At 38.9% G+C, this 18107-nt stretch overlaps 1 protein-coding gene and 1 long non-coding RNA gene across 13 annotated transcripts in view; both read left to right on the top strand.

Moving 5' to 3' along the window:
* Nucleotides 1–18107, top strand: part of LOC118417170 (vesicle-associated membrane protein-associated protein B-like) — a 30697-nt gene that overhangs the window by 1634 nt on the left and 10956 nt on the right. For 6 of the 12 annotated variants that reach the window (XM_035822602.1, XM_035822605.1, XM_035822594.1 and 3 more), the window contains exons 2-3: nt 3816–3968; nt 15627–15754. In XM_035822602.1, coding sequence (XP_035678495.1) covers nt 3816–3968; nt 15627–15754 — 281 coding nt within the window. The remainder of the gene's footprint in view (nt 1–3815; nt 3969–15626; nt 15755–18107) is intronic. The other 6 variants (XM_035822604.1, XM_035822595.1, XM_035822597.1 and 3 more) reach the window with 1 other exon arrangement.
* Nucleotides 6073–7510, top strand: LOC118417172. Its single transcript, XR_004831324.1, has 2 exons — nt 6073–6289; nt 7135–7510. It is a non-coding gene; the product is annotated as an uncharacterized LOC118417172 (long non-coding RNA).

The following is an 18107-nucleotide window of genomic DNA, read 5'->3' as shown; positions in this document are numbered from 1 at the left end:
ACTACCGCAGACAGCAGCCTGGCAAAGGTGTGTTAAGTTTAGGGCCGTGCAAAAGACTAGGATTGCCTGGATAAGGGTCATACCTGAATCCTGGTATTTGACTGAGGTCGATTTGGGTGGCCCTTGCAATATATATTTATATTTTTTATAGGTACTGTAATGCTGTGACTAGTGTGAGAGTCATTGCATTGTATCTGTCTATCTGTGAATGGTATCTTTACTTGGCAGTAGTATCTGTTTGTCTATTTCTGTATTCTTGCAGAGTAGGAGCTAAAAACAAAGTTTGTAGTTTGTCTTTCAGGTATACTTCAAGTCTTTTTATACATAATTGACAATAATGCAATGAAGATATGCTAGTTTGATTATCATTATGGCGACATCAACCTATTCATATACATATGATTTCCAAAGATGTATCCAACTGTTCAAAGGCCAACAAATATTTTTCAGGTACTTAAAATTTCTTGCCCCCATTGTCATAATCAAAATTAATAGTCCTATAATAAATTGTTAAATTTTCATTATAATCAAATCAGTATTCACTCCAGCTAATTCAGACCAAGCCCATCCTAATATTTATCTAATTCACAAATATCCCAATTGTTAAACATGTTCATTTTACCCTCCCCCTTTTTTGTCTTCCCATATCACTTCCCTATGTTATTTTGGCCTAGAACGCCCCATACATGCTCCCAAAGGACCTAAATACACGATGATAGCATCTGTCTCAATATGATATTTGGCTTTACGAGTACTATGAATAGTAGGATTCGTTTAGCTACAAAAAAGACGAGACATGGTTGGCATGACGCGGGTATACGTTCTGCTCGCTAAATAAGTAATGAGGGCGAGCGATATTGACGAGGCTGCCTGCCTGCCGCTTGCTAATGAGGTTTTGATGCAATTTGTTTCCCATTCTCATATGACTGATAGCAAGAACATGCCCTGGAAATTGTTTTACGGGACATGCATATGGTCGGAACGCATCATTCATTTGGGAGACGGCATGACAATGTTTTGACAGAAAATAAAAGGAAACATTCTATCCTTATGTAATGGTAAGTAGTAACACTAACAGTATAAACTAAAAGTTGAAGAATCATAAATTCATAAATCAAGTTTGTTTAAGAAAATTTCAAAACCATCAGCTAGAGAAAAATTAAACCAATGATAAAAATATATACATTCATTCATTCATTTTTTATTCATTTGCTTATTCAAAATTGTCAAAGTGATGGGGAGGGCAAAACAGGTTTAAACAACCTTTACAAGTTGCCCTCCCTCACATCAAAATAACATGACACTGTCCAGGTTTTGTTATGGCTAGGACAACAATGTCAGAAAAGCCCATGCCATTTTTGTACTTGCACTGCCACAAACATGGTAATGTTTATACATGTGGTTCAGCAGGCAAGGTTTTTTTTACAATGTGCCCAAGCCAAGGCCTGCTGGTATTGTGAGGTCACTGACAGGCATTCTAAGTCACCAATTATTTGTTCACATATTCTGATAACTATGACTCAAATTGATGCAATTGTTGGAACATATTCCAACAATGACAAAAACACACAGATTGTTCTAAATAAAGAGATGATTGTATTGTTACTTTCCAAATTTTTGCAACAAATAGAGATTTTTTCTAATATGTTCAAAGTTTTATTTGCTAATTGTTTAAACAATTTAGAACTTAAGTGACTGAAATATTCTTTTAATGAAAAATGTTCAAAATTATTACAAATATTATTTAAAATCCCTCTCGGTGACTCAAAATGGACTCTATCATGTAAAGGCTCTGACACTTTTTGGTTTTATTTAGTACTTTGACAAGTTGCTTAGTATACACATTGTATGCAAAGTAACAGCCAATTCAATTTTTGTCCATGGAGTAGCATTTATAAACTGGTTACCCAAGCTCAAAGCAAAATGTAGGCTGCCCTATAATTATTAGTCTAGCCCATCTAAAAACAGGTTTTGCATAATATTAATAAGGCCACACCAATTTAATTTCTTGGTTCACGGATTCGCTTGCTCCTATTTTTTGGAAAAAAAAAATAAAAATAAAAATTACCACTCAGCAAATTTTTACCATTAATGAAGCCATTCACCAACTTTCTGGTGTAGCAAATTGGCCATTATATCATAAGCTCCTTAAAGTGTGGGTACAGGTGCTGTTACTGTACAATAATAGTGTTTTTGTACTTTTTTCAAGCTGAAAACTTTTTTTCTTTATGTTTTGGATTAGACGTTACCTTTACCTCAACCATTTTACAATTTTTATTTTTATTTCGCCCTTTCGCTCCATATTTTTTATGAAAAAATCCGTGAACCAAGAAATTAAATTGGTGTGGCCTAAGGTTACTGACATACAACATTGTGTCTCATTGTCTGTATCTTTCACTTGACCTGTTCAAGTATGCATTATAACGATAACAATTTGTCACGCTATGTTGATTGTTCTATTCATGTTGAAAAAAGGAGTGGTTCAACTGTATGGAAAATGGATTGTTAGATATTATACAAAATCTATGCTGTAAATTAGTATGGAGATATAGATTATTTCCCCTTATGTGTAACAGGGCTTAAAATATTGGGTGCATGGGCACCTTTGTGGACCCAATATTGGAGCTGTGCACCTAATTTTTGAATGTGGATGTGCCAGTACACCTAGATATTTGTGTCAGTTCACTCTCAGTTGTCGAGTAAATCTAAGCATCAGGAAAAGCAATAAGAGCTGTGCTGTACTTTGTTGTGTAGCTTGTTTTTTAAGATTTTGAAGTTAAAAAGTAATAGATTTTCCTTATGTTTTGCTTGTACTTTATCTTGTGTTGTGCACCTATTTTTTTCTGCGCAGCTAAATTATTAGCTTAGGTGTACCGGAACACCTATTCCCAAAAAGGAATTTTGAGTCCTGTGTAGTTTTATATTTGTTTGCCAGAATTTACCAGATGGGGTGAAAACGATAAATATCTGTGGTAACTTGATGGAGTAAAAGAAATGGCCTCTATTGCGTGCTAACAAGTATTCTATTAGTACTACCGTTTGATGTTTATCTTTGAGTTGCATGTGTTGGAACAAGTAGTCTCTGTATTTCTAAAGACAGTATTCTGGTTTTGGTTTCCATAACAGTTTAAAATCTGACCAAAAAAAAAAACAAATATTTCATATCGTCCCAGGGTTGGACAAGTCCACTAGCCCTAGCCCTATTGTCCAGCGCAAGTGAAAGTGCTGATTGGGCAAGTGCATGACCTGCCTCACTTGTCCCATCGGGCAAAATTTTTTCCATTGAGTGAGGTTTTGATATACTTGTTACTTTTTACAGTCATGATATCAAGGAATGGTCAACATAGAAAAATAGAGGCAATAGTAAGAATTCCATAGCTGGATATGAAATTGACAAGTATATTTTTGGTGTGCTTGCCCTATAGGACAAGTAAATATTAGAAAACTTGTTGACCTTAAGGGCATTTGAAAAAACAACATTGAGCAGTCAAAGTAAATTTATTGTGTAGCCATTGTTTTTTTATCCCAATGTTGGCCCTTGACAATAGCTTCCTGCTAGTTAATCTCCAAGCAGATCCTACGGTGCCATAAGATAGTATCAAAGCTGGAAAAAGGAGTATAGCCGGCCAAAGGGAGTCAAACGGGCACCGGAGGTTTGATACTATATTATGCCACCGTGGATCTGCTTGGAGATAGCCTGCTAGTTTGACAACTTTGGTTGTACAGGTTTCTGTGTCTCGACCAAACCAATAGATAAATTAACAGTTTGAATGCCATTTATAACGTTTCTTAACCTTTTTCCTCTCTTATTCCAGGACCTTTCACTGAAGTAGTAACATCAAATTTGAAGTTGAACAACCCCACAGACAAGCGGGTATGTTTCAAAGTCAAGACCACAGCTCCCCGGAGATACTGTGTCCGGCCCAACAGTGGGGTAGTCGAGCCTTCATCTTCCATAAATGTATCAGGTAAGGAGGTGTCATAATTCATATCATAGATTGAAAGTTCATCTGTGTTGGTTGAAGTCATTCTGAAGGAAGTTAAACTGTAAATTACCAGCACACAAAAATTGGACTCACCCAGATTTTCGACTGATCAATTCATTCATTCATTCAATCAACGAATGGACATTGGACTGACAATCAACAGCTTCTTTGACATCCTGTTATGTAGATATCACACATGACAACTTATGATCCACTGCTCACCAAGTCACATGCCCTATCTCCATGACATGACATCACAGAAGCAATGGAAGGACTGGGGTAAAATTTGGGCAAGTCCAATGTCCTGTGCTGGTAATTACAGTATAACACCATTCAGAGGGAGATAGTATCTTCTATCCGGTTTTCCGTCAGACAATGGGGCGTGGTTCTAGTGAATAAGACCTTATCAGGGGTCAAAATACTTGTGCAGCTCTTCAAGCAGAGGTTAGGCTCTGGTCGGTTATTTATTTACACTTCTGTAGGCATTTTTGTCTGACTTCCATTTTTCTTTGGCTTCAGGACAGAATAGAAATCTTAACGTCTTAAAAGACATCAATTACTAGCCAGAGTCTAACCTAAGCTGTACACCTAATTTTTGACTGGGTGCAATACTGATGCACCTTGATATTTTGTGTAGGGTTTATATATGATAAGTTTTTGTTTTTTATTGTACACAGTTCTGGAAGTGTTCTGGAACATTAAACCTTTGACTTTATTCTATTACTTGATTAAAGTTTGAAGTAAGCTATAGAATTTCAGGTTCTTAAGAGAAACAGCATTGTTTGTAATTAGGTTTTGCTGACATCTAATTTTATTGCAACCAAAATTTTTCTTGAAATTGTTTTCTTTAAATTCCCAGAAATGAATTTGAAGCCTTAACACGACAGTTATAGGTGGTCGTCAGGCCCTATAACTGCGTTACCATAGCCCTTAAAGTCTCATGCATATAATTTGCGAACGGAAATTAAGCAGCGTTTAAATGAGAAAGATTAAAAGATATTCTGTAATTGATGTGCTCGAGCCAGCTTTTGCACGAAGAAGCCCACAGGCCAAAGTAATTTTGCTGGGTGGGCCGGCTTAACGATATCCGAGGTGATAACAATCTTGTAAACGTGGTTCCAAGAAAATTCTGCGTCCTTGCTTGGGGTGCATCCTGCCTTCTATTTTCCATGTCAACTTTTCTGAGAAAAACAGCACGTGCATTAAAACTGCACAGTGTATTTTTCTTTTTCCCAAAAATTAAGCAAGGGGATAGATGCAAAGATATAGAGCTTGGAGGTAAGCTTTATTCAATCCCAAATCTTAGTCAAGACTTTCTCCTTAGATTCTGTTTTCACATAAGTGATATTCATATTCAGTATTATTTCTTAAAATCCAAGAGGAGAAAAAATAAATTGGTGTGGTCCAGCAAGGACAGATTAAAATGCTCACCAGCAGCCTACAATTTGCAGGCAAAAACTGGAACCAAATCACAGTTTTTAACTGTAAATTGCAGGTGGTTATGTTAATCCATCCTTGAGAGATAGCCTACAGCAAATAACAAGCATAGAGCTCTGTGGCTTGGCACCCACAAGTATTGTACCAGGCAAAAAGAGAATTCCAGTTTTTAGCTGTAAATCTTGATTGCTGTAAAGCTTGCAGGTGGTTATGTTAATCCATCCTTGAAAGATAGCCTACAGCAAATAACAAGCATTGAGCCCCATGGCTTGGCACCCACAAGTATTGTACCAGGCAAAAAGAGAATTCCAGTTATAGCTGTAAATTGTAGCTTGCAGGTGGCTATGTTAATCCATCCTTCAGAGATAGCCTACAGCAAATATCACGCATTGAGCTCTGTGGCTTGCAACCCACAAGTATTGTACTAGGGCAAAAAGAGAATTCCAGTTTTTAGCTGTAAATTGCAGCTTGCAGGTGGTAATGTTAATCCATCCTTCAGAGATAGCCTACAGTAAATAACGTACAAGCATTGAGCCCTGTGGCTTGGCACCCACAAGTATCAGTAGGAAAGGTAACTAGATTTAGTAACCTTTCTTCAGCCAATTTCAGCCAATCAGCGTGCGCTCCGGGCCATGACGTCATTTTTCCGCGGACCCGATCCTTCCATGCCAAGCTATCTCTCCGTTCATTTTCAATGCGAATTTTGGCTCTATATCTGCTTGGAGAACAGTTCAAAGGTCAAAATACGTCATATCCGTCTTGTAGAACCCTTGTGGAAACAAGGGGAAAGCGCTGAAGCCAATTTTGATCGGCGAAAAACCACGAGAATCAACAATTTCTGGCCGGAATGGCGGCCAAATCGTCGGGTAAGCGGTCCATTTCTTCATTTTTTCATGTGATTTGACTGGTCTAACTTGTTATTTTCATGGAATTTGTCGTAGTTTTTGTTGTTTTTCCGTGATTGTTTGGGGTGTCCTGAGTCGATTCCGCCATTTTGTCTTTGTTTGTCTTGCGATGCAAAGAATTTTTGAGTTTTTGAAGTTGACCAGTTGCTTGCTCGGGGACAGCCAGCCGTATTGTTAGTGCACGGACATTTGCACACTTGCGGGTTGTTTCTTCGAAGAAAAAATGATTTTATTTGCCTTTCGCGGTGGGTTAAACCAAATCTAAAAATTTTCTTGAATGAATCAAAGTCTCCACCATGCTTCTACATTGTTGGTTTGGGGCTGATGGTGTTCTAGAAAATTTCCTCCTTTTTTGAACGGGTATAAGCCGCAATTTGAGCGATAATGGCTAAAGGTGGGGAGGGGGGCGTTGTTCTGCGGAGATCGCTATGGGCATGAGTCCTGCCATTTTTTATCTGTAATTTTCAATTGCATATCATTTTGACACAGTCATGAAATATGTGTGACTTCTGAGATCATTGTGGCGACAAAATTGATTTTTTGAAGGACATTTTAGTCTTCATTATTTTGGGGATGGGTTCACGCATGTATGGAGTTTGGTTGTTCCTTTTACTAGTATTTGTAAAAATGCTGTACTTTAATGTCTATTTTGCTGGACTTAGTCTGTTGTAATTTGTAGGTAGATTTGTGTGTTAGTAAATATTCTGCAGACATGACTAGACATTGACATGTATAATAATATGTGATGGTAGGACTACTGTGGCAGGGTTTGTATGTCAATTCTGAAATATTGTGCTTACCCATAGGTGACAAAATGGACCACTGCTACCAACTGAAAAGAAGATTCAGACTATGTGGAAGTGACAACAACACTTACCAATGATGTGGTACATCATATGGAGCAGTTTCTGAACCTCGTTAGGATTGATCCATCTGCCAACCTAATTAGTCTGTCACAAATTACCTTTGTTTATGTAATGTTAGATATAAGAATCACCTCAGTGTTGTGCTGTCAAAGAGGCAAACGTTAATGAAGATACCGTAAGTTGTGTAGGGGCCATATAAAGTTCCCTAATTTTATTGGTTTATATTTGTATGACTACGGTCCTCAGTGTTATATCACCATAAGAGGCAAAAGTTTATGTGGATATGTTGTGTTAGGACTAAATGAAGTTACCAGTACCCTGTGGTATCTGTTTTGTACATCATTTATATTTGTATGACTATGTTCCACAATGTTATGCCACCAAAAAGGCAAAAGTTAATGTTGATACATGGATGTTGTGTGAGGATGTTTAATCAATAGAGACTCTAAGACAGTGCTATGTGACCTTCGCACACTACCTGTTTTTTGATATATTAAATTATTATACTAAATTAAATAATTAAATTTATATTTATATGACTATATGGTCCAAGTTTTGTGTGAAAGTCTCAACATATACTAGTACATGTAGTATGCATAACAGAACAAGGACTACAAGATGAGGAGTGTAATAAGTTTAAAATTCCGATGTACATAAATGTTTTTATTGATGTTAACAACATGAGTGTCAAAAATAAACATTGTTTGATGTATTTAATATAAAGTCTATTACATGTAATACGTCTATTACTAATGAAGTAAATACTACAATATTGATAGTAGGGCACCTCTCCCATCTAGTATTAACATTCTATCCAGAGGTTCTAAAGTTATCCTAACCAGAAATATTCGGAAACTTAAACACACACTCAGATAGACACACAGACACCAAAAAAAAATGGAAGTAACAATATGAAACGGTAATGTACCAAAAGACAAAAAGCAAACAGATTTCATCATGTGTCAACCACTTCCTCAAAGTTCCTGGATCTTCCTGGTTTTGGCGGCCATCTTGATTTGGGGTCAAATATTGGGGTCATGGAAATGGCGCACTCTGATTGGCTGAAGAAAGGTTACTAAATCTAGTTACCTTTCCTACTGAGTATTGTACAGCTGGGCAAAAAGAGAATTCCAGTTTAAGCTGTAAATTGCAGCCTGCAGGTGGCTATGTTAATCCATCCTTGTGAGATAGCCTACAGCAAATAACAGGCATTGAGCCCCATGGCTTGGCACCCACAAGTATTGTACCAGGGTGAAAAGAGAATGAGAGAGAGCAGACATGAGATCTTTTTTTCTGGCGTCCGCTCGCCCGGGATTTACCCAAACATTACATCAGGGTTAAAAACAGAAGCAGGCGCTACACAGTAGGGCCTAGGGAAAATAATGTTGTGTTTGCTGTTTCAGTCCTTAAAAAAATTTCTTTTTTTTTTTTAAATCTTTTTTTCAAGACTTTGGCCAAAACTCTACGAGTCTAGTGATACATGCATGAGGACACATATATTTTCAATATCAAACGTCAATTTTGTGCGTAATGGTTGCTTATCTATGGACGCATTTATCCTTCATTTAAGTGTCTTGCATGTTGTGCATAATAGATACATTTATCCTTCATTAGATAGGACAAGCAGTTTTTTTACTTAAATAAGAAGCGGGCTGAATAAAAATCATAACTGGAAACTATGTGGTTCCACTGCCCACCCCCAAAAAAGTCTAGGGTCGGCGGGTTTTTCTAGGGTCGGTGGGGAAACAGGAAACACAACATATTTTCCCTATGCCTAGTGACAGATACCTGGCCATAAGAATGCCTCCATCCTTCATTAGATAGGACATGCAGTGTTTAAGAAAGCAGGCTGAATAAAAATCCTAACTGGAAGCTATGTGACTCCACTGCCCACCCCCAAAAAAGCCTAGGGTTGGCAGGTTTTTCTAGAGTAGGTTGGGAAACAGGAAACACAACATATTTTTCCCTATGCCTAGTGACAGATACCCAGGCCCTAAGAACGCCTCTGGGCTATTCGTGGCAGCTATGGGGGGAATGCCGGACACTGTCCAAGAATTTAGCTCAGGCTCGAAGTGATGCTCTCGTTTATGTTCCGCGGAAACATTTTACGACATAAAAGCGCGTGACGATATACAATGCAAGTCTTTTAATGGTTTGATTGAAATACTTTTGTAGACCGATTTGTATTTGAAGTTAGAGTGATGATACAATATCCCTGGGTATCTTCTGGGTATCTTCTAGAAGAGAGTCATTGTCATTTCTAGCGATGGTTTCTGATATCTATGTCAACAGCTACAAGCTGGGAATGCTATCGGCCCTGTCAGTTTTTGGGTAACGCACATAGTTTGCTTTCATCGTGACAAACCCCAGCACTTTAATGGCTAATTCTCGCGGACGCTCGTGTCAGGTCTGCTAACGACAAGGAAAACCACTTAACGAGTCGTCATTAATCATCAAAATGTGGAGATTTAATGATAAACAGAGACATAAACAAAACAGCATAACAGAGTTATAGATTGTCCTTTGACTAGGGTAAACAGTCTATTGAATCAACGAGATTGAGTGAATAGACGTGTTGGTCATTACCAATAAAATACCAAGTTTAAGAAGATATGATTATCATTTTACATTTAAGCATTCTTTTTCACTTTTTATGATGAGAACATCTAAAGCCAACAAAATGCTTGCAATTAGAAAGAAACTGTTCTAAAATAAATGTGTATATAAAGTCACAGAGCAATTCGTCAAATATTTTCTATGATGTCGCTCATCATATTATGAGTACCCAACTAAACAATGAGTCTCACACTGCCAGTCCTCTGGTACACATTCTTGACCAGTGTTCAACCAAAAGGTGTTGACTTGTCCGAATGCCGCCCAGTGTTGAGAACACCTTGGCACGTGCAGTAACGTGTGCTGAGTGCATTAATAGGGACGTGCTCAGTGAAAGGAGGTTGATTGGAGTGACAGAAGAAATTGTTGTCTGGCCCCTTTCTGTCAGGCAAGAATTTTGCTGCAGGAAGAAACCTATGTACTCTGTTAGACCTGTGTGCTAGTCTCCAAGCAGATCCTACTATGGCATAAATAATACCAAACTGGCCAAGGAGTGTAGTCAGCCAAGAGGTGTACATTTGCCTTGTAGAATCTGCCCCCAGTCGGCTAGAACAAAGGCTATCAACATCCAATTGTTTCCCAATCAAACTGTGCTTGCAGTGTGGGTGCTAATTGCCCTCCTTCCTGTTTGGTGCTAGCCTGGATACCATGCCCCAACCTCAGATATCTTTCGTGTTGGGATAGATACTTGAGATCGGGCTGCGGTTTGGTAACCAGGCAGGCCTCGAAATACTTTTTTCAGCCAGGTTGCGCAGGCGGCAACCTGAATCAAAAACCAACTTGCACCATCAGCATTTCAGGTTGCGCCACTTCCATGAAGTTCCAAGTTGTTACTTTCTCCGATTTAGCTACTAAATATCCATTATCTGTAAAAACAGTTCATTTCAGCTGAAGAAATATAGCAAAAAAAAGATGCAGGGCAAATTAAGCGCACTTTTCTCAATAAACAACATCCATTTATCGATCCTTTGAAAATAAAGACTGCAACAAAAATAATATCTTAATGAACCGTGAAAAAATAGCGACCTCCGTTGAACAGTGCCGACCGTGCGCCCCTCCCCAGTATAGTCATCGCCACACTAGCTGTTGTTTTTCCCGCATTCCACCAACAGTATTGTCCCAAACAAGAAAAAAAAAAGCTCCAAAATAAGCCTATACAAGTACTGCAAGGACGTTAGGCAGTCGATGAGTTTTCTTAAACATTGTCAAAGTTTCACGCTTTGCTGCGTGATTTTCCCCTCGAAGACAGCGTTGGGACATCAGATATTCTACCAATAGCAGCGCCCAGGCGCGTTACGTCACGCCGAAATGGCCAATGGAGTATGACTCTCGCGATTCGCGAGATGTGAGTTAGTGCGAGATTGCGCGAGAATTGAAATAGCGGCTCCATGGAGGCCGAAATCTGCAAATTTTGAACTTTGAGCGAAGTTTCTGGCGGAAAATTAGGGCTTACCAAAGGCATACATCCCAAAAAGAGATTTTCTGATATTTTTTTACTAAAGGGCCTGTAACTTAAGGATCGTTTTGTTTACCCAAAAAATCTAGTTGCGCAACCTGACTTTCTGAACAACTTGCGCACAGAGAAAACTACTTGCGCGGCAGGGGTGCGCAAGTGGTTAATTCGAGCCCTGCCAGGGTAGTTTGGTGGTAACTTTCCAGCAGATCCCCAGTAGCGAAACTCACTCCTGAGTCAGCTTCACTCCTCTGCCAGCTTTTGATACTATCTTATGCTACCGTGTTTACAAAATGTATTTTGCCAATCGTTTGGAATGGACACTTAGCCATGATACTGCAAAGAAGCTCAGATGTTGCCAAAACCTTCACATTTTTATTCATCCTAGACAGTTAATTGTACTTAAACATTTTCTGTTCAGTAAATGTCTATAAGATTGAGAGGTTATTTTTCTCTATTTGGAATAAGTAAAACATTCATAAACAGTAGAAAACATGTGAGATAGATCAGAAAATCATTTGCCATCGATAAAAATCTACTTGTCTATGACCAATAGATGGATGAAATTGGACACCCTGTCATCATTTTTTGTCATTGAGGTGCAATAAAATAAATTGCAAAAGTCATTGTGCACAGTTTTAGCCAGTGAAAATAGATCGGCAGGGCTCGAAATCCTTTTTTCTGCAAACCTGCACTGGTGCAGGTAACATTGAAAATTACCTGCACCAGACAAATTTTACCTGCACCACTCTGAATTTAGGAAGTATGGATCATGCTAAAATTGTTTGGTAAGGCCACACCGATTTAATTTCTTGGTTCACGGATTCGCTCGCTCCTATTTTTTGGGAAAAAAAATAAAAATAAAAATTACTACTCTGCAAATTTTCACCATTAATGAAACCATTCACCAACTTTCTGGTGTAGCAAATTGGCCTTTATATTATAAGCTCCTTAAAGTGTGGGTACAGGTGCTGTTACTGTACAATAATAGTGTTTTTGTACTTTTTTCAAGCTGAAAACTTTTTTTCTTAATGTTTTGCATTAGCCGTTACCTTTACCCCAAACATTTTACAATTTTTATTTTTATTTTTATTTCGCCCTTTCGCTCCATATTTTTTATGAAAAAATCCGTGAACCAAGAAATTAAATTGGTGTGGCCTAACCATTTTTTTAACACAGATATTGTGCTTAGAACCTTCTCCAACTACTGGTGCAAAAATATAAGTGATTTTTGAGCAATAAGTACCAGATCTACCTCGTTGAATTTGGTGCATTTTTCGGTTTTGACCGGCCGGGAGAAGAAATTTCCGTACTTAATAGGTGGTAATAGCTAATGCAGCTAATGATAATCCATATACACGTATTACATCATCGGTACTTGTATGTATAAAACCCAGTACATGGACCAGTGCAGGTTAGGTGCAGGTAGACTCCAGAAATACCTGCACAGCTCCAATTTTACCTGCACTAACCTGTATGTACCCAGTACATGGACCAGTGCAGGTTAGGTGCAGGTAGACACCAGAAATACCTGCACAGCTCTAATTTTACCTGCACTAACCTGTATGTACCCAGTACCTGGACCAGTGCAGGTTAGGTGCAGGTAGACACCAGAAATACCTGCACAGCTCTAATTTTACCTGCACTAACCTGTATGTACCCAGTACCTGGACCAGTGCAGGTTAGGTGCAGGTAGACACCAGAAACACCTGCACAGCTCCAATTTTACCTGCACTAACCTGCATATGCAGGTGGTATTTCGAGCCCTAAGCGGCTACCCGTGTACCGCAGATAAAAACATTGCCAGAGTGCAATATCCGTCACAGAAACACAATCAATAGAGAACCCTCTTGCTAGAGCAGGGAAAAGCATGCGGACACCTCGTAAATGAAGCCTGGTTAGTTGGAATGGCCAGTCTGTGTGAGAGTCGATCCATCTTCCACAGGTCCTGATGCATGTTGAGGAAACCCTCAGGTGTACTTAAGCCAAGGTCGAAAGGTGTAGCACAGCGTTTGTACAGCAAGAAGGGGCAAGGACAAGCATGCGAAAATTATTATATTGTTTTTTGTCTTCTTCACATTTTGGATTGGGATGATATTTTAAGATAGGTCTGTTTCTGCAAAAGGGTTGATAACAGTACATGGAACAGTACATTTTTGCATTGGGGTGGACATGGATTGAAATGTGGTATATTTGCTCACAAGCAAATGTCAGCTTCTCAGTTTTCTAGTTGTTTTTCATTTAGCCACACTTTAGTCTAGGGCTTTAATTCTTTTTCTGTCCCACTCATTGTTTGCTTCCTATGATAAACGTTCATTTTTATCAGTTTTATGCCATGAAGCTCTGATTTTTTTAAAGGATGGGGTGAAATTTCTGTCCAACAAACTCTACTCTCACATTTCTTTAATTTTCTGGTTTGGATTGGTTGACTCAATAATATGAGGCAGTTTTCTAATACCAAATTGTCCTCTGGCTCTGTAGCTGCTGATGCATTACCATGGTCTAAATCCTACCATTCTATGAAGATCTGTTTTAGACTTCTGCACACATACATCATTACATGCCTCTAGCATGTAAATCATTGTATGCTATTACAGTACTGAGCTTGACACAGTGGTTGTTGCTGATTGAGTGTGGATTAGTTAAGATGACGTCAGTAAGGAAGTAAGGAAAGAAATAATTCTGGTTTAATGTGGCAGGTATTGTCCTTGAATTGTGCACAAATTTTGAAGCATCTACTGACAGATTGATTTCATAGATAAAGGAAAGTACATCATGTATTTGGTTCTTTCTGATTGGCCCTAAAGGTAAAATGAACCAACATGCTTGTCATGTGACATTAGGATCCCCATCTCTGATTGGTCATATTTTTTTAAAAGCTGTGCCACTAGCCAATCAAATGCCTTTAGAACAACCTCTTCAAAGATGTCCACACTGTTTACAGTTGATTGCATAATTTACTGCCAATGCTGTATTAAATGTTGGCAGCCTCCGACCTCACACTATACTGTAATTCTTCAAATTTGTGCTGTGGTTTTATGTTGTTGTTGTTTTGCATTGACCACCACTTTACTAACTCTACAATATGTGACTATCACCGACTTAAAACCACCGCGAATGCTCCACTTTCCTCTTACCCCAGGATTAAATCACCTCAAACTTAAAAGGCATTTACGGTACAACACAGCGTGAATTGCGGTCTACTCGCCGGGTGATTAAAAATCTATACCCACCTCATCACTTTTCTCTCCGCGGTAATGTCAAACAAAGCCTGCTCAATAACACAGCAGTCGATTCCTCTGCTGCGAGAGATGTTAAAAGCACAATATCTCGTATCGGTTAATTCTCCTAGGCTCGAAATTGGATCACAAGTCATTACAGGGCTCGAAATACTTTTTTCTGCATACCTGCGCTGGTGCAGGTAACATTGAAAATTACCTGCACCAGACAAATTTTACCTGCACCACTCTGAATTTAGGAAGTATGGATCATACTAAAATTGTTCAGGAAAGTTTGCATGCTATTTTTTTCTTATATACTTTATAGGTGGTAACAGTCAATGCAGCTAATAACAATCCACATACACCTAAACCATATGACATTCATTGTATAAAACCGAGTTCATGGACCAGTGCAGGTTAGGTGCAGGTAGACACCAGAAATGCCTGCACAGCTCCAATTTTACCTGCACTAACCTGCATATGCAGGTGGTATTTCGAGCCCTGCGATCCCTTTGCCGCGAGAGATGTTAAAAGCACAATATCTCGTATCGGTTAATTCTCCTAGGCTCAACTGAGATGTAGTCGGATGGCTTTCCAATGATTGGTTCCAGGTCAACTTCGATAAGCAAAATCGACTTCGTGCTAAAATTGATTCATGTAATGATCTCATTAGAAAGACCTTTCCTTTAATGAAAGAGTGGGTAGGTTTCAAATATAACAAGAATAATGATGACCCTTAATTAATTCATTATTCTATGTCGTCTTATTCTTTTTGTAAGGGTGTAATCAGTGTCATATGCATAATGAAGTAAATATGCATATTGAAGTAACTGCAATATTCCCTTCTCTGCTAGGAGTCGCTCCTATTCCTAAAGAAATTTCTGCTTCCCGACTGGGGAACTGTATATTCCAATCTTTCCGTGGAAATGTCAGTTAATGAACTAATCAAGGAATGGTTCTAGAGCGCACGTTCGATGACGACAGGCCCCTCTGGTCCTCCCGCAAGCGGATGGAGGGCGTTTCAGGTCTGGTTCTAAGTCCAGGATTTCAACAAAGAATGTCCAGGTGATTCTATATGTTTATATTGGGAAACTTCTGATGTAACTAACTGGTTGTTTGTTTGTTTGTTTGTTTGTTTTGTGCAGTGATGCTCCAGCCGTTTGACTATGACCCGCAGGAGAAGAACAAGCACAAGTTCATGGTCCAGTCCATGTTTGCGCCCGAGGGGGGCATCGACAACGAGACCATGATCAATATGGTAAGTGACAAAATGGTGAGGACAGTCATGTTATATTTGGGACTCATGCAGCTCAATCACATATTAAGCAGATAGATTAGCCTACAAAGCAGGCTCCCTGGGCCTTTTTTGGGGCTCATAATACAGTAGAAGTCAGATAATTGCACATCCTATTTGCCAGCCTATTCCGTGCAATTATCTGGCTGGTGCAATAATGTAAAGTTATCCAGCTAGATCGCACTGCTTTGGGACTTTGGGATTCTGTGCAATTAAGAAGTGCACAAGAAGTGTGCGTTAATCTGTTGTGCAATTAACTGGCTTCTACTGTATACTTTTGCTGGCCATTTCTTTTTGCACTGGGTCACAAATACTGTTGGCAGTACAAAAAGAAGTGGCCAGCAAAAGTGTATCATGTGGAGGAAAAAAAAACGGAAAAAAGCCCGAGAGTCTGCTATGGAGGCTATAAAGAGATATGGGGAGGAAAGATCATGATATTTTTTCACCATTTTAAAACAAGTACCTTTTCAACATGTATAGAAAGTTGCAATGATCACAATCATTCCTTCCCAGATCTGCTTAGAGATTAACACAGCTATACAAATCTGTGGTGTGGGCTTAAGGTTAAAAGTTTGTGTAATGTGTGTATTATTTTTTCATACATTTACTGCTCTTTGTATTGCTACCAATTTTACAATTATAGCAATGCAGAATGAAAATTAAGGCTAATCCAAGGTACCTGAAGAAGAGAATAGAAACAGCCCTTACATTGCACTGTTGATACAATAATGAAGTTCTTGAAATGTAAGCAAAATTTTTAGTCCGTGAAATTTAAAAATGATTACAACGTATTTGGGATCCAGTACAATCCATCAATTCCAGACTGAACTTGAAGTTGAACTTGAAATCCCTCCTCTGACTGTCACATAAGACCTACTCACTCAGACTCAATCAGAGTGATTGCTCTAAATAGCAATAACAAGCTGCCAAGTGTAACACTACACATCCTGATATAGTTATAAGTGGTGCTAGGGATCTGTTGTGGAAAGTGAAAGTCCATTGATGGTGAAAATTTTGTGATGGTGCCAAGCTAAAACCTATCTTAGGACTCAATGATCTGCTTGGCCACACCAATTTGATTTGTTAGTTCACGGATTTTCCTGTCCCAAGGTTTATTATAGTTTGGATGAATTTGGGTGAAATTTTTGTTTGTGCCAAGAAGCAAATTTATGTCCCAAGACAAGCCCTGACCAGTACTGTCGAGGCATCAGAGGCAAAAATATGAGACATGACAAAATATTGTAAAATGTGATGAATGCAATACTCTGTATTCTTCTGATTGCATGGTGGCATTTCTGAAAGTATTTTTGAAGTTTTTGTTGGACCGTGGAAGACCTTGTAGAAGAAAGATTCAGATATAAAAGGCAGAAAAACTCAGATATAAAAGGCAGAGCAAAAAAGGCATGTGAGTTCCTACAAAGTTTTAAAAACGGTGGCATATTATTTACGACATCACCAAATGAATGTGGAAATTGTTGTATCACACGCAAACAGAACCTTGACAAGGACGTAAATCAGGCTGTATTATTAAAAGCAGAGGCACCATTTTATGGGCTGTCCCCTGAAGGTCTCAAGGTCCTGCTAATGTTAGTTTTATGTGCCACAGTTGTGTTGTTGTAGAGTCTACATAGATATCAAATTTTGTTGTAGGGAGAAAACAGAGTATTCACAATGGTTTTAACTTTAAGTTAAGTAAATTGTGGTTGAATGAGGGGGGTTGGCAGGTAGAAGACAGCACATTAGTATTTTTCCTGTGGTTTTAGGTTTGTGGTGACAGCTTCACTGCAAACTGCGGCATCTGTGACCTTAAGACCACAGTGCCTGTTTTGTCATCTTGCCTGCAAACATAAGACCACCGTAAAAATATAAAAAAATACAGTATGGCTATCAAACAATTTCCACAATAAAATCGTTGTGGCATTAACACAATTGCCAACAGAAATCACGTCCTGTGCAGCCCCGGTCAAAGTTGAATGTGTAGCTCAGCAAGTCAAAGTCAGCCTAGGATTTCTCTTCACAACTTTCTTAATGCTACAAGAAGACAATTGATGACATAATTCAGGCTAAGGCTGCCCCAGGTCAAAGTTATATAGCTCAAAGTTGGCCAGGCTTCAATATTGGGAGCTTCAATGTGGCCCTGGCCAGAATGACGTAGCAGCGCGGTGACTACGGAATGTTGAAACAAGAGGCAAGGAGCATGCCAGAAATGGGCAAGTTCACGTGGCACAGGGAGGGGTCACGGGAGGTCGTCCCGACAGATGCCATATATGGCCAGGCCACACCCAGGTTTCTCTATCAGGCATGTTGTCTGTCTGATCTGTTACACACCACA

Source organism: Branchiostoma floridae, chromosome 6 (genome assembly GCF_000003815.2).
Source record: "Branchiostoma floridae strain S238N-H82 chromosome 6, Bfl_VNyyK, whole genome shotgun sequence".
NCBI lineage: Eukaryota > Metazoa > Chordata > Leptocardii > Amphioxiformes > Branchiostomatidae > Branchiostoma > Branchiostoma floridae.
Note: the sequence above shows the minus strand (reverse complement) of the source record. Positions and strands in the feature narration are given on the sequence as shown.